We start from the raw sequence: 24,959 nt of genomic DNA, 5'->3' as shown, positions 1-24,959 counted from the left end.
GTGAACAGAAGCCAGAAGAAGAGAGAACTGAAGGGGGACATCAGTGAAGTAAAAGTGCTACTTAAGCTAATGTACAATGTTGGCTTGAGAAAAAATGGATAATAGTTGGCCACAAAAGGGTAAGGATCAGAAAAATATTCCCATCCTTCAGAGGATGCAGCTCTGGAATAGCCTCTCATGAGGAGCAGCGTAGGCTAAAACCCATAAAGCTGGCACAGTCTTATGAAGGAACTTGCTTACATTTTGAAAGGGATTTTTGATTTACTGCATTTGACTTGAGAAAGCACTGTTAACACACCTGAGGCTCCTCCACCTCACACACTGCCACATGTAGGCACATGCAAGGATTTATTGCATTTACTTCACAAAGCAGAGTTGAATTTGGAGTCTCCACACTTCCTTCAACTTGAATGCAAATTCTAGTGCTCAGAAACTTCATGTGGATTTGCAAGAGTCTCTGAGAGACTTTTGATCTACAAGACCACTAATGGCTTCCAAAATATTACCTGGTATTTAGAACTGCACATGATACTAGATCTATGGAACTGTCAAAAATCCGCTTTCGAGTGAGAATGTAAAGAGATGTTTATTTGACAATACCAAACAATCTGAAACTCCCGAGATGAGTGAATTGGGCTCGGTTTCCTTTGAACAGGTTTAAACATAACTAGAGACAGGAGAACTGCTCCTCTGAAAAGGGAGACAGGCTGAGGCATCAGCACAAGGTGCCAGCAAAGCGAAGAACTGGAGAAGGAAATCATCCGAACAAGCAGCAACTGAAGACCAGAACACACAGGAGACGCACACATTCAGAATTCATCCATCCTAACCAAAATCAGCTGCCAGCAGAAAATTGCTGTAAAACACCTACAAAATTTTGAGCTACTTCACCATTGCCAAAGGGCAAATCCTGGAAGTGCTCATATCTACAGGTCTAGCTTCAATTAGGTGACTCACAAATGCTAAGTAAAGTATGTACATAGTGTTTTCCCCAATTAGACCCTAAGGCTACACCCTGTTTCTGCTGGAGAGCTCTTCTAGTTCACTATATTTTTCTTGGAAAACTGATTTTAAAGAATCATTGCTGGAGTCACACCAGCAGCAGGTTATTTAAATAGTTATCATGCATGAAGCTGGGAGGAGAGGACAAGAAGGAGTTATCTATCCTAAATGTATTTTTCTTTGAACTAAATTTAGCTTATGCACTTCAAACAAATCAGTTCATTTAGTCCTTTTCATGATGATAGTTCTGCGATCCATCTTGGTGAAAGCAGCCTGTACACAATCAGAACTGTTGGCAATTATTGTTTTTTCTGTTTCCATGCCAGCAGCGACAAATGGGAGCGTTTTGCCCTGGGCTTTCAGCACAGAAATACTGATATTGCCTGTTTTTTAGAATTTTCCTCTTGAAGAACATTTTTAAAGACCAGGATGACTGTGTATTGCCTTTCCCCCCTCCCTCCCAAAAAAAACAAACCAAAACCCCCACCCAAACAGTTTTGTTCTAATGTTTATTTTTTTTTTACTTGAAAAATTTGTCTTAACGTTTTTAGTGAAATTTTTGAGGCCTGGCTTAAGTACATGTAAATCAAAATAAAGCCTCCCAGACTAGAATGGTATGTATGCTTGTTTTCAGAGCAACGAAACATTTTGGGTGACTTGAATCCTTCCTGGGCTAGTGTTTTCCTAAGGAAAACAAACATTTGACAGTTCCTTTTCAGTTGAGAAAATACTTATGTTTCAGTTTTTGGCTTTCCTGCTTAGATCAAACATTCAGTTACTGGCACAAAGTTATCGTCTTTAGCAAGTGCTTTTAGAAAGGCCATGGTGGCAGCTCACAGACATGTTTCTTTGATCCCAGAGACAGAGGCCTGTGTATTTGACAGCTAAAAACTAAGCTATTTGATCTTTATTGTGCTAATATTATGACCACTTTTCTATGAGTTTGCTGTTATTTAAGTTTAAACCCTATTATAACTCAAATTCCAGACAATATTTTAATTGTGGATGTCTGAATGAGCCAAGGCTTCTTTTCGAAATAGTAAATGAATTTTGCTACATTTGCATGGTTTTTGAAAGTGGAAAAAAGTAGGTTTTTCATTGTAAGGATGGTGTATGACACACTTTCAATTTTTTTTTTTTGTTTTTTTTCTGAAAAGAATAAACCACAGAGCACCTAGGGTTGGTTCCTAAGTGTAAGGAGAGTACTGCAGGCTGTTGCTTTCATATCATAACTCAATTTCCAACCTAGACCTTGGGTCATTTGCCAGCTGAAAAACAGGAGAAAGAAATTGGGCAAGGAAGACAAGAGACCAGCATGGCTAAGTAGGGAACTGCTGGTCAAACTGAAGGGCAAGAAGCACATGCACAGACAGTTGAAGCTACAATAGGTGACCTGGGAAGAACAGAGAGATGAAGTTATCTATGAGGTTGTGTAGGGCTGGGGTGAGAAAGGCCATGGAGAACCTGGAACCGAAACTGATATCCAGCTCTGGGGGCCAGCACAGCAAGGATATGGAGCTGCTGGAGCAAGTCCAGAGGAGGCACCAAGATGGTCAGAGGGATGGAGCAGCTCTGCTGTGAGAAAAGGCTGAGAGAGTTGGGATTGTTCAGCCTGGAGAAGAGAAGCTTTGGGGTGACCTAATTGTGGCCTTCCAGGACCTGAAGGGGCTACAGGAAAGATGGAGAGAGACTATTTACAAGAGCCTGAAGTGACAGGACAAGGGAAAATGGCTTCACACTGACAGAGAGTAGAATATCCTGGATATCAGGATATTCTTGGTTGTGAGGGTTGTAAGGCTCTGGCACAGGTTGCCCAGAGAAGCTGTGGCTTCCCCATCCATGGAAGTGTCCAAGGCCGGGTTGGACAGGGCTTGGAGCAACCTGGGATAGTGAAAGTGTCCCTCCCCATGGCAGGGTGTGGAATGAGATGGTCTTTAAGGTCCCTTCCAACCCAAACCATTCTATGATTCTACAATACACAAAGCTCCACCAAGTAGATGTAGAGTCCAGTTTCTGGATTAGACTTCTTCAACCTCTAAAAAAAGCATTAGTAATTCTCTGATAGCAAATAAGCAAAGCTTGCTATATTATGCTGTTAAAATCTACAAAATTTCTTGCAGGTCCAATTACACAATAGACTTTTTAACATTAGTCTGACTTACTGCTATTCTGTTTTACTACTATCCACTTGTATCACTTACATTTCAGGACATGTTTGTAACAGGTAAAAGATTTCAATATGTGTCAAGAACAAAAGATTTTGTGGAACTGTGGGAGAAGCAGTATTTCTTTTTATCAATATTACTCCCATTCTATTTTGCATGACTATATTCCCAATTGGAAAGAAATGTATGCATTCAAGAAAATCAACAAAAAACAAGTTTTGCATTTTAATTCAAAAGCTAAGCAGATTTGTTATTGGCAACATATATTTTTTTTGTTTGTTTTCTGAAAAGAATAAACCATTTCAACACATTGCAAATGTCCTGATCTACAAGCTGAAATATATGGAAACAAAAATCATGATAGATAATAAATGCTTGATAGGACTCCAAAAAGACAGACGCAATAAAACTTTTCATCTTAGCACTTCTGTTTTCGTAGAAAAGTCAAACTCTGACTGGCTCCTATTGGTGTCAGGAAATGCTATCAGCATGAAGGACAGAGATAGATAATAATGAGATAGTTTAGAACTCCTTTACAGAATCATGATGTCCAAAGAAAAGTCACCAAAACCATTATCTAAAACAAAAATAGCTGTACCTTTGAAAACCCCCAGCATTTTTCCTCATCTTGCTCATCCTTAAAGAGTAGCATCTCTGACTGTTCAGTCGCTTTCTCCTGTGAACTTCCCTCAAGTTTTTGTCCTTGATCACTATAAATTTAGGAATGAGCAGTTACAGATGTGATGGTTTCAAGGCACAGTCTGTTCACTGACAAGTAATTTTTGGTTTGGTTTTTTTTGGAGGGGAGGGGGCAGTGGGTTGCTCTTGTTTGCATTCTTGCTGTCAGTACTATGAGAAAGATTCGTGCTTGGGAAAAGTCAAGCATTGTAGCAAATTTTTGCTGTAAGGTACTTAAAACAGCTACTTAATTTCTTCTTAAAGGAGAGAGAACAGACTGGTTTGGTCTCTGGATTTTTGCCCAAGGGTAATGAATAGATCAAAAAAAGTGCATCTTGAAGAGTTTATGGATTTAAAACTATATTTATTGGGGAGTTTATTATTAATTTCTTTAATGCTTTCTTTAACTCAGACATACTTCTGCTGGAAATCTACATGGCTGCTCCACATTCTCCCTGTGTGACTTGGGTCCTGGAGAGATTATTTTCACATCTGAAGACAATAAGGTAGAAAAGCATCTCCATCACTTTGCCCTTTTAATCTGCCCTTTTTTGGTCAAGAAGGGAAAGAGAACACACATCCTTAAATTATCTGCTCCCAGCCCTATCTGCTTATCTGCTCCCCAACCTCTATGGACAGCAGCAGTTCCTCTAAACTTTGATTTGTGAGTTTTCCTTCCTGAATATGCTGAGTAACCATTTATCTTCCTTCTGGCTTTAAGCATGATCCTCTCAAAATCTACATGCAGCAAATCTGGTGTCTGTTCATTACAGTAATTTAATGCTAATGACTTGCTTCACTGAGCAGTGGAGAAGAAAAATAAGTAAGAAGAATCCCAAGAGATAAAACCAGCATGACTCAAAGTCTTGCACAAGAAGTAATTTCATATTTCAGTGTAAGGCTTCTGGGAGGTTGAAATTATAATGTAAGCTTACCTTAACTACTTCATGCATAAATGTAGGTTTTAGATTTTTTTTTAATTTATTTTTCCTTACTAACATGAGCTCTATAGCCAGCAGCAAATTGGGGAAGAACGGAAGTTAATTTCTTCCCAATATTGTGATAAAGATTCTGACTTTATTTTTTCTCTTAATCATGCTATTTTGCTTATGAGTTTTATATTGTTAATTAAGTGCTTTCTGTTTGTTTGCAGTAGATACCAAATCCTAGTTGGTTTAAAACATGTAAGTAACTTACAAGAAACACAAGCCTGACTCATATGGTCACATAATGTTTTTATACCATTTTTATATTATGGCTGGCTGTTTTCTAACATTTTATTGCACGTAAATACATTTGTACTACCTAGTTTTGTGTCTGTTTCTGTGCTAAGCCAAGTGGAAGCAACATAGATGCAATATGGAAATTGAAATGAAGATGATACTTACATAAAGCTTGACTAATCTTCATGCTGAAACAGCAAAAGTAGCTATGTGAATAATGTCACACTTTTCTACAGTGGATTGCTTTCTGTGGATTGGCTGCATTAAAAAGGTTTATATAAAACAGGAAGGTCTATAACAGTCACTAATTGAAACTGCTGCCAGTTTGATTTCACTGTGCTGGTTTTGAGATCCTTCCTGCTTGTCACAAGGAACATCAGATCTATGCATACCAACCACCATATTATAAATTTCTCTTTCCTTCTATGTCTAGAGTTTCTGCTGCTTCAGTCTGGGACCTCTGTGTCAAACACAGACAGGATCTCACTGGCAGTGGGGGGACCAAGACCTGAGAGAGAGAAGGAGGGCTACTCAGCAGCAGCTGCTTTTCCTTTGGGATACTCATCCTTAGGCACCTTGACAGTGAGATATGCACATGCCCAGGCATATGTCCCACACACCTGTAGTTTCCATTACACTGTACAGGGATGCTGCACATCTAGCACAGGGTAGAAGAGGTGGGTTCAGACCTTGACTGCACTTCCTGAGTTGAATTTTGCATTATTGTGAACCCTGTGCATGTGGACAAGACCTCTTGGACTACTGGCAAATAGCTCCATTTAACTGACTGTGATGTCTCCAATCCCCTATCCAAAGAACGAGCTTTGAAATCAAATGAAATGGCTAGACTTGCTCTGCTGATGCCTGCCAAGGGCTGCTGTTATCTAGCAAAAACGACTCCAAATGGTAGCTCCAAAATGGTACAGAAAGCTCCAGTGATTGGCACTGATGTTTCAATTTTCCATGGTAGAGCTTGGCAGGTGCCTTCCAGAAGGGAGATGAACTGAAGGACTCAGTGATCTTCAATATGAAAACAAGTCTTTGTGTACCACAATCCGTCTCTTCCTTCTTTACAACAACATAGCCCAATCTCCCCAGCACTGCTGTGATGGAAGAAGTTCACAAGTGACGGGGAAAAAAGGAAATTTGAGGTCTCAATGCTCTGAGAAGTCCCACCAGAAGCAGGGTCAGCTGGAGGGAGCACAACAGTTCCCATAGAGTGCAGTGCATAATCAAGACAATTTAAATCTGAGCTGCTTTGAATTGCCAAAGGGCAAGTCACCAGAGCTCCTTTATCCGATACAACAAGAGGCAAAAGACACAAATCGTTTTCCTTGAATGCTGAAGGACTGGTTAGTCACCACCATAGTACCTGATTCATGGTTTGGAAACAGCTCTTCTGGGGAGAATCACCTCAGCTAAAAAAAGAAGTGGGCCAATACAGCAGATCAATTGGAGGGGGAACCTTCAGGCCCTGGGTGCCAGCCCATTACCTGGAGGTGAATGCTCTTCCCCCCTGCCCCCGCCATGTGGCCCGGTGACCCCGTAAGGAGCTCACACAGACCAACAGGGAGGGAGAGACGAAAGAGGAAGTTTATTGTGGGGATAGGGGTTTATAAGGCTTTTAGGAGGGTTAAAAGGGGACCAATTACAGCTTCAGGGTCTTACAGAAAAACCAATCAGTTAACAGCCAATAGGAAGGGGTTAACAAAGGCCAATGAGAACACCTCAGGACATCTTCCCAGGACACTCCTGTATGGGGGATAAGAGTCCTTCACAGAGGGTGTTGGGAAGAAGGAGCAGTGACTTTGCAGAAACGCAAAAAGCTGTTTCAAGACATGTTTAAACAACATTAAAAACTTCTGTTTCTATAACATTTGAGCTGTTTCCTTCTTCTTCTTTACCAGTCTATCTTTGACAGGATTTTTTCCATCCTACATATGGTAAATCCATTGCCACAGGCCAAGGAGCTTGGCAAATTTGATGCTGGGAAGACGGATCTGCCTGACAGATTGTACTACCATTTCCTGCCTCTCTGTTTGGGTTTTAGGCATCAAAAATTTAGCAGACCGTACATTTCTTGGGACAAGCTTTTCCCCTAGACAAAAAATCCATGTCCTATGGCAAAAACTATCCTTGAGAAGTATGCAGTTGACCAGAGAGAAGCTTATGATGGAGAAAAGATATGATGTATGAAAGAGGAAGTGCGAGTCAAAATGAATGTTGTTTTTCCTTTGCTTTTCCTTGCAAAGAAAATCTAGGAAAAAACAGACTGCTGCACATAATATAAGCTAGGAAGGAAAAGCAGAAGTGATCTCCTTGCATTTTTGTGTCCTATGCAGGAAGCAGCATACAGCTGTAGATATGTCCCTTGCATCGGAGCTAAAGATCTCCTGTTTGAGTGCATGGCCTCACATCCTTAGTGCAACCATGAGCAACTGCCTAAAAGAGAACAAAAAGACATCTTACAACAAAATTTTATGCTTTCATTTCATAATGAACTAGTGGAAAACTAACAACATGGTGAGGGGCAGGGGAGAGAAATGCTATGTTCTCATCCAATCACGATGTGCAGCAAGAAATCCTCTGCTGCTTCCACAATGACTTACACAAAGAGGAAGGAATATGGCTGAACAACTAGCTTTGCCACTTACTGCTCACTTCATTTCAAGTTCACTGCTGCTGCAGCCTCTCCTGAGCACTAAGAGCAGGTATGATGTTTCTGGTTAAAGCCAGTGAAGTATCTCAATTTGTTTCCATTGATACAAATTTCTTCCACACCCATAGCTAAGGCACTAAAAAGCAGTGATCAGTCCAGCCAAGGGATGGGGAGAAAACACAATACTATGCTCTTTTCTTTTTTTTTTTTTTTTTGGTCCCCTCTAAGAAGGAGAATAATATATCTTTGAATAGTCAGAAATTCCCTTTTTTTCCTTGATGGAAGATTTCTAGGAGAAAAGATCAATACGACAACTGATTGCTTCAAACATTTTTATACTATCTGTCACTGACCCCTGAATGGGATGTATTCTCTACACGACACAGGGCCTGCTGAGGAGTTACTGGATGAGCTTCTATAGACTATGCTGTACAAATCACTTTATGAGTACAATAGTCCCTCTTGACCTCCTAAAATGCATTGGTACATGCATCGTTCACCTCCAATGAAAGGAGGACTATTTACCATTTCCATTATCTAGTTCAGGGGAATATTTGGAGAATCAATTATCTCACTAAAGGAAGAGAACTTTGACACCGCACCCCAAACATATACACGTAATGGTGTTAAGAGCAGATGGCCACTTTGGCTTGTCACTCACCCGAACATTACAGTAGATTTTTGTGAGAGATGGTCCTGTTATATCTGATAACAGGACCTCCCTTCATGACCTCACACTCTAGGTAACACAGACAGACAGACAGTGAATTGCTTTTAGGACAAAGAGGATGGGGGAATCTGGTTACTTGCATCTGATTTAGTCATGCTTTGGGAACTTTCAGATTTGCTGTAATTATTTGCATGGGGAGGTCTTTGCATTTCAAAGCACCATGTACTAAACAAATATAAACTTTCAGGACAAACTTAAATTACACTATCAGAAATCAAGAAGTTTGATTATCCTTCTTTTTAATTTGTCCCCTTACGTGCAACTCAGTTACTCTTTGTCTCTGCTGCTCTCAGCTATAAAAATACATCTTCAATTTCCTTCTAAACTGAAAACATAGTCCTTTCATAGGATCACAAAGGACTGTGCTTTTTTATTACCTTTTCTGCAATTGCACACAATTGTCGATTACTGCACTAAAATACCGTGGGTGTAAGCAGCTGAGAAGCCAGAAAATATTAGGTAGTAAAGATAAAAGCATTTAACTGTTTCAGAAACGTTCTCGCACATGGTTCTTATTTGTCCTCAGCTGAGAAACAAAAGGCAGCTTTATCATTATTACTGTAATTATCATTGCTGTTGTTGCTATTATTTATTATTGCTTTGGCCAAAGTCTCACTTCAGCAGGGAACTATCAAGCAACAAAAGTCTCCCAGCCCAGGCAGGTTTAGCTTTGCTTTTGACTCCTTCAAACGTTATCAGCTCTGACCAGTGCCACATCCAATCTGTGCAACACAGGCCGCATGAGGAGCCATCACAAGGGAATAGCTTGGAGAAGCTGAGCTCTAAAACCAAACTGTTTACTTTGCACTGCCTCAGCATTGCTTATCTTTCTTCTCAGAAGGCAAATGCAGAGTAAAACCACTCTTGCGCCAGAGCTGCAACCAAGAACTCTTTGGCACAGGCTCAGAGCAGCTGAACATCCAGAAGATGTTGCCATTTAAATTGGAGAATGCTCAGTTGTAAAGATTCTGCTGCTTAGTTGCTGACAGGCTGAGAACACTCAACATCAGCATTTCTCAAACTGAGACCAGCTTCCCTGCAGAGGTTGGAGGCCTGCAGGAAGCACCAAAGATGTATTTAGCACCAAATCCTTTCACCAGTTATGACAAAATTTACAGAACAACTAAAATGCACAGGATAGATATGTTGTCCTGAACCCTAGCTCAGCCTGTAAGTGCCTATGTCACCAACTGGTACAAGAAGATGCTTCTCATTAATTTTGTCAAATGTTACTATTGTAATTAATTTTTAAATTCAACAGAAACCATAATTTTTGCTTTCTCTTTTTCCAAATTAGTACACGGGAGGACAAAGTTCATTAACAGTGTCAAGACAGTGATTTTGGGTTTTTAATTTTTTGTTGTTTTTTTTCTTTTTCTGAGGACCAAAAGGCCCCTAAAACCTGTAGAACTTCATGACGCTGCTAAAACATCTGTTGTTGGCAAAAACGTAATTTTCATTGATAAGGGAGAAACAACTGCCCAATTCACTGTTAAGTCTAGTACATAGGCAAGAGGAGGCCAAAAGGTCACTCACAAATGGCTAAACATGCCAGACACTATACAAGAACAATTCCTTCTTGTGGGCTTGACATGGAAACTACATTTCTAAGGCTCCTCAGTTTGTTACCTCTCTCTCAAAAGCAAGAACAAAAAAAATTCCTGACCTATATTTAACATGCTGAGTCCTGACACCTGTCTTGCTTTCTACAGAAACAATTACTTACCTCTCTTCCATTTCCAACCAAGCTGTCTGATATTCTAGGAATTTGCTGCACACTATTTCTCAAATCCTCACTCAAGTTTGCACTGAAGCAAACCCATTGAACCTGTTCTTCTCGCTTGTTTTGATTCAGTTCAAAATTAGGGTTTCGTTATTCCTGCCCTTTCCCTGAGCTCCTGCCCTCAGACTGCCAAACCCCAAATTCACAGCTCGCTGTGGCTTCCATGGAGCTGCAAAGGCTTTGTGATGCCCGTACGAAACAAACATGATTTTCTCAGTAAAGCTGAGCTTTCACGGACGTGCCCCACATACTGACCTCCACCAGTGGCCTGGGTTTGCGCTCCACTGCAAACCTGAAGTGGCAGAGTTCACAGCAGCTGGTGTTTGAAAAGGACAGCCAGTGCTCCAGGCAGCTGCGGTGAATGGTCCCCAGGGTCCCTGTACATTCGCAGGGGGACAGTAGGTCCTCGTGGCTGCTGCCCTCATGGCAGATCCTGCAGATCAGCCGGTCATTGAAGGGGCTGCTGGAGGAAGGGGAGAGAAAATCACTGGTCAGTACACCAGGCTCCGTGCATGTCACGAATTAACAGTGCAGGAAACACTTGTAGATTGAGTACTTCGCTCTGTAATTACTACTCCAAGCTGCTGGGCCAACAGAAAGTGTAAAGCGAAAACACCAGAGTGGAAGGTGAGAGACAGATAACCCAGTGCTTCTGCATTTTTGTATTTCCCACCTCTTCACAAAGAAGTGGTGCAAGAAATCTCCAAGTGCATCAGGGAAGTTTTAAATCTGCCTCAGCTGGGCAGCTCTTATGCTAGTGGTGATGTGTGTCATCACTCCTCATGTACAGGGTGCCACCTCTTATTCCAATGGTGATCCTCTGGCCTTTTCTTCTGCACTGCCTCCCCTCAATCCACCCACCTTCCTGGTGGGAAGTGCTAACATGCAAAGGGAGAGGGGTGCTCCTCCTGCCACTGATAACCTAAAGACTCTGATTTTAACTCTTAAGATGCTCTGTTTTACAGAGGAACCTTTCAGGAAAGAGGAAGGCAGTGTCCTTGGGTGGTGCCTGGGTGCCAGTGGGAGGAAAGAGGAAGCAGGCTGGGAGCACCAGTGCTGCTGAAACATGGGGCCTCTTCACTGTAGCTTCAGCTCAGCTCCCCTGACTGATGAGGTTGAGAAGGTCAATCTCTTGTTTGAGGTCTTGGTAACAAAAACTCTCCCTACCACATACACCAAGTCAGGTGATCTCAGAAATGAAGATTTTGTCACTACCACGGACAAAATGTCACTCTGGTTTGGGAAATGTTTAGGAAATGTGCCACATTATGTAGCATAATCACTAGGATGCTGTCAGAAACAATATAACTTTCCTAATAACCTTTCTAATTAATTGTTTTAATTAACTTTTCCAATGAATTGTTTTAATTAACCATAAGCAGTGTGTATGTCCACTGTAACCAGTGTTCAGCAAGGTTTGTCATAAGCTGCCATTGTGAGAACACAGTTTGGGAAAATCACTGAAACTTTAGGTTTTGCTAAACCAATGTTGACATGCTTCAACAAACAAAGGCTGAGAGACCACAAGGACATTTTCAGATAAAAAAGAAACTAACAAAGACAATTCAGCAGTTGAACTGAAACACTCTGTATCTGGGAATAAAAAGATGATAAAAAAGACTGAAAATGTGGATTGATTAGCCGAAATGAGAAATCAGTAACCGTTAGAATACTAATTAATGAGAGAATTATGCAATTTATAGACAATGAATATTAGTTTCTCTGTTGGCTAGAATGTACAAATAGTGAAAAGTTTTGAAAGTGTGTGTGCATGTGGAGGGATCCCATGTGCACCCAGTACTGTGAATTAAGTAAGCCTGCTTTCTAATACTAAAAAAACCAGAGAATTTGATTTATCCAAACATTTTCAGTGAGAATATTAGAATGAGGGTTCAATGACAAGTGCATTGTGGTAATGTTTCATGAAGCACAGCACATCTTTCCTTCAGGCTCCCACTGGGCTCGCAGCAGCAGCTGTGGAAGGTGCATCCAGGAGGGAAGGGCCCATCCCAATGTACTGTCCCCACGTACCTCTGTGTCACAAGCGTCCTCACGACGGAGGAGAGCAGCTGCCCATCTCTGGACGACACCTGCATGACATACTGAGGGCAGCTGCTGGCTGGGGCACCGCTGCCACCAGGCAGGGCCTTGCCCACAGGAGCCAGTGGGTGCTCTGGTGGGACTCCCGGCAGGTGACTGCAGCGGCTCGTCCTCATGGCGCTGGGCAGCGGGTCCCCATCTGGGCAAGAGGGAGAACAGGGCGGTGGTGTGGGGGCAAAGGGCACGTCAATCCCCGTCTGCTACCCCTGTGAGCAGAAACATTCCTAGCTCCCTGCCCCAGACTCCTGAAGCCTGCTCAGCAGCTTAAAACATTATGTGACACTGAAAAACAGTCTGTCCATCTCAGACACAGCAAGACAGAGCTCTCTGCTGCTTTTTTTTCCCTCTGCAGACTCCTAAGGTCACAAGCGATAAACGGAAAGACTGAACCATTTGTCACTCCCTCGCCTTTGAAATGTTTCAAAGGACTATACAATCTTTACTTGTGCCCTTTTTAGTTTGTCATAGGTTTGAAAAGAGATGTTGGAATTTTCTTTTTTTCCCTAGGGTCCCGTCCCCGTGTCCTCCCCGCACCCCCGCCATCTGTTTCTTCCAGGACGGGGAGTCAGGGAGGGGATGGGAGCAGAGCAGGGCCGCCCGTGCGGGGCAGCACAGGTGCGGGGAGAGGGGAAGGGATCGCGGGAAAGCACGGTGACCGCAGGGACAGCTGGGAACTCCTTCGTTCAAGGGCTTTTGGGGTTTGGTCTGGGACCGGACAGTGCAGGAGCCCAGTTTTTGGCTGCCTCGTTCTCTTTTCCCGAGAGGAAGAGTTTTTCCGCACGGGACACCTCGCAGAGAATGGCAGAGAGACCGACCCATATCGGAGGGAGGTATTCTGCTTTCAAGACTGCCTGTGGGAAAAAGGACTCCTTCATTCCTGACTGCCAGTGCACAGGGCTGCGAGCAGCTATAGTCCTGCATTTCCCCCCAACCACCCCCACCGCCCCCCCCAAGGGTTGCCGCGGCTTTCTCCCTCCCACCTGGGGAACTGGGACTTTGTTTTGTTTCCTCTGAAGGTTTTTGATTGCACCATTTGTCGTTTATTCAGATTTTGTTAATAAAAAGCTGTTTCTTTTTTCCTCTTCCGCACTTCCACCCGAAGTCTCTTAATTTTTAAGTTGTAATCTTGTTAAACTAAGACACAGTTTAAAGGCTGCTACAGTCTGCCAACAGGAAGAGTTATGTATTGGAGGAGAGAATGGCTGATGCACTTCAGATCCTCTCTGAAAACACTCCACTGGTGCTTAGTGTCTTCTATCACCAGCCCACAGCAGAGCGCAGACCTGGCAATTATTCCTGTGTAGGGCTTTAGTCACACAGACCTGCTTAACAACAGCCTGCACGCAGTGGTAATTTATGCCACAAGGTGAGGTAGAAATCACAGCTAGCTAGTTTGTTTCTTCTCTGCTTTGCTCTTTAACATGTGTTTTGTATGGCACTTTCAGCTGTGGTAATTGGAAAGGAAGGGTTATGCTGGTCACAAAGAGCCTGGGAATGTAAATTCCTGATACCTTGATAGGATGTTCCTGGCTAGGCGAGGGGAAGCTGCATGGTTCCACAGGCTGTGTGCCTGCAGGATTCCTCTTCAGGTCAGCATTTGTACAGGGTGGGTTAATCCCTCTGCAAAAGGGAGGAAAAGACTTCCTAGCATGCCTTGAGACACTTGGCTACAGTCACATGTAAACTTTGCAAGTTACAACTAGATATTCATATGTTGCAGAGTTTAACTCTCAAAAAAACCACATTTTGCATCGAATACCACAGTCACACCACAGTGTAGTACCAGCACTGCAGTTGAGAACTAAACATTAATAAACTCCTTTAAACAGTAGTGTTTCTCTGGGGTTTAAAAGAAACCTTGTAATTTGACTTCATTGGATTTGAGTAATAGTGCTAACTTTCAGAAGCTCCCTGAATGGAAGTTTCTGGCAGTAAGATTTTGTAGGACTGATGTGGGTACTGGCTCAGTTGTACCATGCAAATTTTCACACAGGGACTCATATTCTTAGAAAGGCAAAGTGTTTGTTTTACAGGATTATTTTAGCTATTTTCAAACCACACATACCCCAGAAAGTGAACTGAGACTGCTGATGAGGATACAGCATTCAGAGAACAGGGAAGGAAATCAGACTCCAGGCTTCATTTACAATGAAAAGGAAGCAAATGGCTGATTTCAAAACCATTAACATATAAAAAATTCAGACTTTTTAAAGGGAATAAGAGCCAGGGACTCTCCAAGGAGACCATAATATTCAGCAACATTTTAGTTTTAAAATCCATGCTGAGACTGTTTGACAAGAATATTCAGCAGCTGAGTAGCTGCTTCATTAAACTTAAAAAGCCTAAGAATATCATGCTTACAGACCCATGCTACAGAATTATATATTTCTTTTCTGATTGCTTCACTGACCTCATTAAGTACAACAGCAGGTTTATAATTTTGTATAAAGTGATCATCCAAGCCTTTACAAACACATCCATCAATCATTTGCTGAGTTTAAGCACTTGCTGAAGCATCAGAAGAGCAACTAAATGCAAAGCTTTAAAGCACATGAGAAATAATGTAGCTATATCTCAGCAAGGATGTTAATTCAAACTTCTGCATGCAATAATGCATTTGATATCCCACGTTGGCAAAGCAAATACGCATAAACACTTTCTACTTTATTCTTTTTTTAAAAGAAATTTAGAAGTTACAACATATTTTTCTGATTTCAGAAGAACTATTTTCACACTAAATCAGTGTGTGTCCCTGAAAAGTAATACAATTATAGAATTAAATAATATGTGCTTAAATACAAAAGCCCATGATAAATTATGAAAATTAATTGTACTGAGAAGTACAGAGGTCCTAAACAAATCTGAAGCCAAAGCTGTCATTAAGTAGTTGTAAATTTTAACTGCCACTAAACCCCAACATCAGTATTTATCCACGTGTATGTATTATGTTCTGTCAAAATGTTTTGCACCTGAAAGAGGTGGAAATCTGTCAAAAATACTGTAATAGGAGAGAGCAAAAAAAAGAAGAAAACCGGGAAGATGTGTTTAGTAGTATTTATGAAGTGATGCAATATTTAATTGGGGAAGCCAGAATACCAATATTTATTTCAGATGCCAGAAAATTAAAAGAAAAGTGGCTGGATTTGGTATGATGAATGAATATTTGAAGAAATCTAGTAATTAGCTCTTTTTGTTTCTTTTCTGTGTCACTACACCCACTCATTTTGCACATCTCTTTCTACACAAAATCTAAGATTACCCTACTACTGTAATATTTAAATCAGATCTTTCCCTGTTCTTGTTTTTCTGTTTTGCCTTTGGTACCAGTCTCTGACGTCCTCTTCTCACTTTCATGACACAAGATTTATGGTCTTAAGCTCTGCCAGGGGAAATTTAGGTTGGATATTAGGAAGAAATTCTTTACAGAGAGTAATCAGGCATTGGAATGGGCTGCCCACAGAGATGGTGGATTCACCGTTCCTGGAGGTTTTTAAGATGAGACTGGATGTGGCACTTAGTGCCATGGTCTAGTAACCATGGCAGTGTTGGATCAAGGGTTGGACTTGATGATCTCGGTGGTCTTTTCCAATCCAGCTGATTCTGTGATTCTATGATTCTATGATTTTCTTCTGGGTGTTGAAAAATTCTCTCTTCTAGAGTGACTCTCCAATTTCAGCTCTTCCAACAATATGAAGCACATCCATCTTCCAACTATCTGTACTTCGCATGATCCTTAGAGAAAAATTACTATGCACAAAAGACCCATGGTTTAATTAAACTACTGTTATGGGTTTAGTTACAGGAGGACAGAAGGCAGGACTGGTTGGAAAACCTCTCAGAAGTTAAACACTTAGGCAGATAAGCTAATAGTGACTAAGGCACATCCCACTGCAAGTACATTAAGATGCTCCAGAGACTAAAACATGCATTGCAGTGACTGGATGACTTGCTGTGTGGTCCCTCAGCTTCCCCTTCCCACTGGAAAATGCAAAAGAAGAACCAAAAGTCTCAACTCCAGAGTACCGGGAAACTTTCTAGTTTTTTACCTACTAGGAAATTGTAGGAGGCGTGTCCAAAGGTACAGGGGACGTACCAGGGCAGAGAAGCCCAAGGCAACATGCGCCTAGATGGACAACCCCATTGGTTACAAGGTCACGTGGTTTTAGGGGATAAAAGGGAGTGCAAAGTTTGAATACAGTCTCTTTGATTTTCACCTCACGAAGAGCGGACTGCATTCTTTATCATATAAAGACCCCGCTGCTACAGGAAATGAAGCAAAGTACTGTGAAGATGGGACAGACAGAACCTTTCTAAAGGAGCAGGACACCTGCTAAAATCCTATTTTAATAACTCTGACAGACATGAAATTTTCTGTGCATCATGTCCAAGACACTCATGATGGGATTGTTTTAAATATTTCTTGACTCTTTGCTCCACAATCCACCGCGAAGAGCTTCAAGGATCCCCTCCTGGTTTCAATCACACTGGAGCTACTGAGTAAAGGAACTAGTGGAGTAACTGGCAGTTCCAGTTGTAGCCCTGGATGCTGTTCACCAACATGGGGGATAGATCCATAATTTTTTTCAGATTTTTCAGTTTCTTAAAAATCAGCTGGCAACTGTCAGCTGATCATTGCAACTTAGGAACCCTGTGCCGTGGGAGATGCCTGAAGAGCAGGCACAACCTGGGATCTTGAGCTGCTGCCCCTGTTCCCTCTGGCACTCATAGCCATGTCCTGTCCTTTCTGCATTTGCTTCCCCAAGACACCCAACTCATCAGCAACTTGTACTTTTTTATCTGGACTCAGCTCCTGTTCTGTTGCATGATCCTGTGTGTGTCTGTACCAGGGTTGTCCTTTGAAGTAAGAACAGCAGCTAAGGCCAGAACTCCTAATGGGAAATTCCTAGCATCTAAGGATCAGTGCAATTAGTACATTTGCTCTTGCTTGCTAAAAAATAAAGAAAATAAAAAGGTGCAGTAACTCTGAGTAAAAAATATCTTAAGTCCACAGGATGTGCACCTAAAGACCCTTCAGTCCTCCAAAGCAAGAAATTAATTCCTGCAACTTGAGAAGATGAATTCCTGTATCTGACAGTCACATGTGGCTTAGTATATATAAGACATGTAAGATGCTGCTTAACCTCTTCATTATGGAGATGTAAAGCCCTCACTGGCATTAAGCCATCAGTGACAGAGGCAGCATCAGGACACAGTAGTTCTCGAACATGGTGACAGGTGGAAGAGGCTGGAGAAAATTTTTGTTAAGGATCCATATAACCTAGTCAACAGCATTCATTCTGCAACAATTACACCACCACAATCTCCCAAGGAGCTATGAGAGACAACCGAATGGTGCAAGAAGAAAATGTAGTAATTGTTCACCAGTTGAGCAGGAGACATTTCACATTAAAGCACTTCAACATATAGAAAGTAGCACAAATCCCACTGATATTAAGCAATTTTACTCTGTTTCAGCCCACATTTTATTAATTTTTCATGCTGTAGGTAGCATTTTCTATTCAGGTAGTGTCACTGCAGAGAGCTCCAGGACCTTTTAAAACCTACTATGCAGTAGGCTGCATGCAAAGTGCAATTTTATAAACAAGCACATCAAAGAACTGAGTGCTAGTCTGAGGCACAAAGCAGTTCAGCATGAACAGTTCTTAAGAGTCTGCCCATGCATTTAAAACTTCACTGCCCACCCATAAATCAATGGGATTTTGCTATGTACTGAACTTAAACCACTTCACCATGAGCACAATCAACTACATATTTGGCACTGTGGACTTGAATAAATTGCTTTATATGTCTGCACAGCCACTAACCTGGGTCATTTCCTTAGATATTTTTTTTCTTTTCTTTTTTTGGTTGTTGTAATGAAAGATGCCACATGATAAATACATAAGTAATTGTGCTCATAGCAATTTAGTCTTGCACTAATAAGAAAAAAGAGAGGATATAAATATGGCTTACTTACAACTTATCTGGAAATAGTAATGATAGTTTCTTTCAAAGTACAAGGAAACATATACCTTTTCTTTTCTAGTATTAGACTTTTCTAGCAGAAATGTATTCCCTCACAGAAGCTGGAATGCAAGACAGTGGATTCCCCCCACCCCTGAGTTGAAAAAGCTGGTGCAAGGTTCTCTGGAGCAATGTGAGCTGCAGAAAACCAGTCTTTCCACAACTTCCCTTTGCATAAATGAGTTACATGTGTCTACAGAAACTGGTAGACCATAGGAATGAATAAAACAGCCTAATGTGCTTTACTGCACCCTTACTAAGCATAATCATAGATGAGTGATTTTTATATTCTGGCATCCGAACACTGAGTGACATCCTGTGCACTGTGCCCAGATGCCTTAGGTAAGGAGGACAGGAGTGTGAGTGGTAAAGGTTACCCTGTATAAGGTGGTACTAAAGAGACACTGTTCCAAAATAAGCGTCCTCAGCGAGGAATGATGTAGTAGTTTTGCTGAAACCTGGAGTGGAGAAGTCAAAATGATTAAGAATTTTCATCTTCTTTACCCAATCTTCACTAGTCCATTTGTCACTACATAACATCTCTTTACTAGGCTTCCTCAGCTGAGAAAGCTGGAGACCAAGGCTTGTTTGCACCTATGTCTGGGCAACTCCACTCATGCAGAATCCCTGCAAATGGAGGAAGGTGCTCACCCTAACATGTTCCTAAATTCCCCTTTTTCCACTGCCACATCCACCTGAGAACCCCACTGTCTTCTTTCCCCACTCCTGCCCACAAACTTCCTGCTTATTCTGGCCCCATTTATTGGCCAGTTTTGGGGGACAATGGGACAAAGCTTCCCCCAGACAGGTCCCTTCCCTCCTGCCAGCCTGGCAGTGGCTGTACCTGGGGAGTCACACCAACCCTCCACAGGCTGCAGCCACAAGGGCGTGAGTTAACCTGCCAGCAGAACCCCAAAGCTGCCTTTGTGTGCTGGTTTAAAAGTTAACCGGCAGGGGGAATGAACTCAACTCAAAGGAGAGATTATAAGTCAGAATAACAATTTATTAAAATAATACAGTAAGTACAATAATACCAACAAACAATTGGTCTCAACCCACAAAAACCCAAATGTATAACCCAGTACCCTGGGGCCTGAACAAAGTGGTGTTCCTTGGGCCCTGCTTGAGTCCAAAGTAAAGGGAGAGGGGAAGAACCTGCTGGTGGGAGAGCTGCTGCAGTCTGGCCAGAACTGGTGATCGCAGTCCAGTGGTGGTCTAAGTCTGGTTGAGAGCGATGAGCTGCAGCCGTCCTCTGGATCCCACGAGTGGGTTGAAAAATGTTCCAAAACTCCAAGATTATATATCCTCCAGTTCAGGTAGGAATGTTCAGTGCTCCCCTCAGGGCGGGGAGTTCCACAAAGGGTGTGAGGACAGAAACATCCTCCTATCTCACAGGCCTCTTAACACCTAGTTTATAGCCTGAGGAGTCAGGCTCTATGGGCAGAGGGTGCGAATAGTCTATTGACAACAATAGTCTAGTTTCTGGGAAATGACATGGAAGGCTATAGAATACAGTTTTGGGTTACACCCACCATGATGAACTGATCTCAGCTGTCCTAACTAGGACACTTTGTTAAAAGACCAAGTCTAAGGCCATAAAATGATCATTACTGCCAGAATTACGCTAAGTGCTGGGATAGTGCTGTCCCCCATTTCTTTTCATTGGTGAGTATGAACTTGGAAGTCCGCCTTCCCACAAAACCAGTGTGGTTCCCAAAGTCTGACCCAGAATGAATCTGAAGGGTGGCTTCCCCCACAGGGGTGTGGGGTTGGCATTGCCCTGAATCGCTGTTTCCTAGTAATTAATTTATGTCTTGTGTCATCCCAGGATGTGGCTTAAACCACAGTGTTTTCACATTTAAGCACCAAAATGCAGTGAATGAATTAGTATCTACTTATATGCTGAAAATTTATAAGTTAAAAGGCCCAGAAGCTTGTTTTTTTACATTAAAAGGTTCTAGATTCTCTAAATTAGGTCATCTTATACAGATGAGACAAGCAGATTTTGTAACCAAATGCCAGATTTGCATATTTACTTCCTGGCCTAAAACCTGTAAGATGAGAATTTAATTTGTTCTCAACAAGTGCTGAAGGACAAGGAATCCCATGTCAAGTCCCTTAAAGCCACTATTCAACTCTAATCATCAAGTACTTTGTTCTGACGAGAACATTCTGAAAGAACATGCAAATCCCAGATTCATGAAACTTCTCATCTCTACATTGTGTTTCTTTTAATAATGCTGCTGTGAAAAGCACTCGATTCTGAGTAAGCCTGAAAGGGCACCTCGGCCACTCATGATGAAGCTTTTTTGCCATGTAACCATAGAGAAGCATTTACAGAGGAAAAAGTTGGGTCCCTCCCATAAAATTTAACATTTGGTCATAAACTGACTGAAATGAGTCTTTTACTCATTTCTTGAGTGAGTCTGGGGATGACTACACTTTGTCCAAGCTGCCTGTGCTCATTATCCCACTATTTACAGGGCTGCTGTGTGCAATGACCTGTAGATAGGACGTTGCTGTAGCCAGTGGGATTTTCACACAGAGCCCCTGAACTTGTTTTTACAACACAGTAACATTTACTGCCTTACATATTAATTGGTGGAAATTGGCATTGTCTCTCAATTAAAGGAGTAACAGAGTAAGAAAGGCATTTTCCTCAAGTTTTATGCTTCATTTTCAGTACTTTTTAAAATCACTGACAGTTAAATTGTAAGGAAAAATGTGACATCCATTCTTAATACTGTAATATTAAGTTTAGTATTACAGTATTTTTTACAGTATCAACCAGTAATTTATCCTTAAACCTGTGCCTGGTGTAATCCAATTTTTCTATCCTTCTGACAAGCACACATATTTAATGTATTTTACTTTATTTTATTCTCTTGGGGGGGGGGGAGAAATCTATGTATTCTCAGGAACAGTATTTCACCTGATTGCATATTTAAATATTTACTAATTTTCCACAAGGGGTGAAGTTAACAAAAAGAATGCCATTTTTAATTTTAGGCTTCAAATTTTTTAAGTAATTGCATCCCTAGACACCATACAGTAAAATGGGATATAGAACAACAGACTTGCTTTCTTCCAAAGTTTATTGCAACCTAATGGGGCCCAGCAGGTTGGTCTCTATGAGCTGCTGCTGGGCTGACCCAAGAACAGCATTGTACACATAACACTTGAAAACAATGACAGCTTGTTTTAAAGTTCTAGACTAAGGAAAAAAACCCCAGATTTTTGTAAAGTGCGTGACAGGAACAAAGCAGAGCAGCAGACAGTGAGGCACGCCCACCATGAGTGACTTGAGTCATGTGCAAATCCAATAAAGTAACATAAGCAGAAGAAAGAAGAAAAGAAATCTTTCCTTTCCTGGTGACCTTCTCAGCATAGATTTCACCAGCAACTTTCAGGGCTGTTGTATCCTGTAGGGAAACACCAATATTGAGCCCTGGATTTACACTTTGTCACATCTGCTATTCATGTTTGAAATAAGTCTCCCAGTAAACACATTTGCTGTCACTAAAGCCTGTAATTAAGGTGATGGATTCAGCAGTGCCTCAGCTCTGGAGGAGGTGTGAGACATTTTGGTATCTGTAGTGCAACACACGATAATGTGTGCCTTAAATGTTCTCCAGAAGTAACAAAACCAAAAAATTCTTTAGGGCACTAATTCGGTTTCCACACACTCAGTTGCATCCAGGTTGCAGGTGGTCAGCCCCCCACCCATCCTCTAGATCCAGCCACCAAGGTGATATCTAAATTTTCACCGGATTCTTCTATGCAACAACTCTTTTTCCTAAAACTCTAGCTGAGGCCTCATCATCTTACTTCCCTTCTCTTGGAGTAGGTAGAAAATACATGCTCTGATCCAGCACCTACGGATGAGCTCTGAATCCATGGACTTTTAGGAGAAATTTACCACTGATTTCAATAGGGTCAAGATTTTCCTGCAGTTAAGTGAGGCCCCATTGCACTGGCCATCATCATCTTACTGCTTCAAAAGAGGGCCATCTCGATAGTATCTTGGCAAGATCAAATATTCTGCATGCTTTCAGAACAGGCTTGGAGACCTAGTTTACAAAATTGCTAATTAGAAATTTTAATAATCCTAACAAACAGAATTTACAGCAATCAAACTTGATTCCTTTCTGCCAGCTGACAAAAATCATTATTAAACTGTTTCTCTCTGACTCTTCACTTGGTAATCAGCTATTTTGTGTCAAGTATTTGGTGGCTGACTTTACTTTCACTGCCTCAGACCTTACAAATTCCATGTCAGCCAGAAATTCCTCAGACCTGTCCTGTGGCAGAATGCAGCTTTTTTAACAGTTCAAGTGAGATTACAAGATGTCAGAATTAAAGTTATTCTGCACCTATGTGACTAGGTGCCACAGCTTTACAGCAGGACAGAGATTTGCAGCAATGAAAATCTAGCTAACCATCCAGTCATATACAACTCACTGTACAAAATTCATTCAGTCAGTCATGATAGAGGGCACAAGATTTCAAGGCTTTGGGAATTAATGTTTTGTTAAAACATATCATTAGACCAGCAGATGGAAGAACAGACTGCCATGTGATGCATTACCCTAGCAAGCTCAAAGTGACTATTTAAACATAAAACTGTGGAGGTAGGTCTTTGGTTCAGCTGGCTACACTTTTTCTACTTAAGTTTTAACACAACAGTTTTAAGCTGATATGCAGTTTTATTATATTTAGTTTTGTTTAGAAGTTGTAATGCAGTTCCAGAATAGCATCAAAATCTTATGGACAGCATTGCTGATTGACTATAGCTTATCTAAAAGGACAGGGATCACTTGAACTTATTGATTCCTCTCTCCATGAATGCATTGCTTTACTAGAAAATCCCAAGTCAATTCTGCAGAAGCAGAAGGGCATTTTGTTGTGTGATGCAAAAGAAAGCACCAAGTACCCATAACCCATTTGATTATTCCAACCGTTGATAAATGGCTTTTCTAAACTCATGGTAGAAAAATATAAAGATTATTGTTTAGTCTTTCCTATAAACAGCAGAGAGATCTTGTTGGCAAAACATAGCCAGGCTACTTGAGAAATCCCTGCGGACAAGGGATGCCTTCCAGGGGCTGCTTCTTCCACTGACTGAATTCCAAACACTCACACAAAGCTTTTGGTGGTTTAGTACCATAACATGTATTTATTTAAAAAAACTGAGGATGGTGCACTCAGAAGACTCTTCTGACAACCCCAAACATATTCAGGAGCATTGCATTTGTGTCTCTGCACAAGAACACAGCCTCACATTCACACTGACACTGCAGAAAACCCTCCTTCATTTATTTTTCTATAACTTTGCACACACTCCACACATTCCCCAATCTTGTCTTCTCAAGATTATTACAGATACCAGATGACAAAGGACACACCAAAATTGAAAAAGCACCTTGAGAGGTTAAGTTTTTCATAATCTACAGGAAAAAGTGTTTCCTGCCTATACTAAACAGAATTAGGAGGACAGCGTGTAAAACTCCATGGAGACTGAACTAAAAGAATCAGCAGGCCAAGGTTATTTCCCTATCCACCCTCCCAAATTCTGAGCATTTACAATTTATTTTACAACTATGCATATTTGCACAAGCAGACACAGTGTAATGGAGCCCTTAACAAGACACAGACAATCAGATGATAGATAAGTGGTCAAATGTACTAAGGGCTTATACATCACTTATTTGTGTGTCTGATTTTCAACTTTCAATTTCAAAATGAATTTTTAAATGTTGCAGCTGTCAGTTAACATGATATCTGTCTTTTAAAGCTACTGCATTTACTTTCACAGGACTTTGACACAACTAGCAATAAAACTTCACAAGGAAATTCTAAAGCTTAGCATGCCTAATAAAGGAGGATTTTCCACTCCCAGAAATAGCTACTTGTTGTCTCTCGGGTATCTTGGCAGAATGTAACTTTCTTTCATATAGCAAAGATTTCAAAGAACAAATACAAATCCTGTATGCAAATTCTTTGCTTTCCAAACCAGAGTCACAAAATTCAACATCTGAAACGCAACGTATGCAAAGCAAAATGAAGAAGCAGGCATCATCCCAGATATATTTTTCTTCCTTTGCTCTAAGCCCAAAATGACAATTCCTGTGCTGTTGCTCCCTGCGTACATTTGGATGGTAGCAGTTCAAAAGGAATTATATGCTTCCCTGGTAACTTTTTTTCTTTTTTTTTTTTTTTAAATTTCTACATGCTGCTTTATAAACTAAGTACTTTAAAAACTTCAGAAAATGTACCTGTGAAACCTCTGCAATGACTAATTTTACATATGAACTGAACAGCATGGAAACTCATTCCCACAAAGGTATTCAAGAGGAGAAAAACTAATTCATTGTGAATTGCATCACCCTTCTAAACAATTCAGTATTTTGAAACAGCTTACTACTATGTAACTTTTTCTACCACTTCTAGCTCACAGATGTTTTAACAGCTCTATAGATTTGGTTACAGGGTGACCAAGAAAGGACAGACACAGTAACTGACAAAGCAATGGAGTACACTCTTCCAGCTGGGAGCATTTTTATATTCTTTTTTGAACCCTAGTTTGTGTTTGTAA

The 24,959-nt window shown here is 41.2% G+C and overlaps 1 protein-coding gene across 4 annotated transcripts in view; it reads right to left on the bottom strand.

Annotated features, from left to right (window-relative positions):
• Nucleotides 1-24,959, bottom strand: part of MARCHF3 (membrane associated ring-CH-type finger 3) — a 53,136-nt gene that overhangs the window by 8,557 nt on the left and 19,620 nt on the right. Inside the window, exons 1-3 of one of the 4 annotated variants that reach the window (XM_051773554.1) lie at nucleotides 13,156-13,546; nucleotides 12,272-12,479; nucleotides 10,496-10,700 (exon numbers count right to left, since the gene is read on the bottom strand). In XM_051773554.1, the coding sequence (XP_051629514.1) occupies nucleotides 10,496-10,700; nucleotides 12,272-12,479; nucleotides 13,156-13,261 (519 nt within the window). In that variant the 5' untranslated portion in view covers nucleotides 13,262-13,546. Of the gene's footprint in view, nucleotides 1-10,495; nucleotides 10,704-12,271; nucleotides 13,547-24,959 lie in introns of those variants that run through there. The other 3 variants (XM_051773553.1, XM_051773556.1, XM_051773555.1) reach the window with 3 other exon arrangements.

The sequence above is a fragment of the Manacus candei genome, unplaced genomic scaffold (assembly GCF_025592945.1).
Source record: "Manacus candei isolate 608988 ecotype Guabito, Panama unplaced genomic scaffold, ASM2559294v1 h1tg000171l, whole genome shotgun sequence".
In the NCBI taxonomy this organism is placed as follows: domain Eukaryota; kingdom Metazoa; phylum Chordata; class Aves; order Passeriformes; family Pipridae; genus Manacus; species Manacus candei.
The sequence above is the reverse complement of the archived record's forward strand: the minus strand, read 5'-3'. Positions and strand labels throughout refer to the sequence as shown.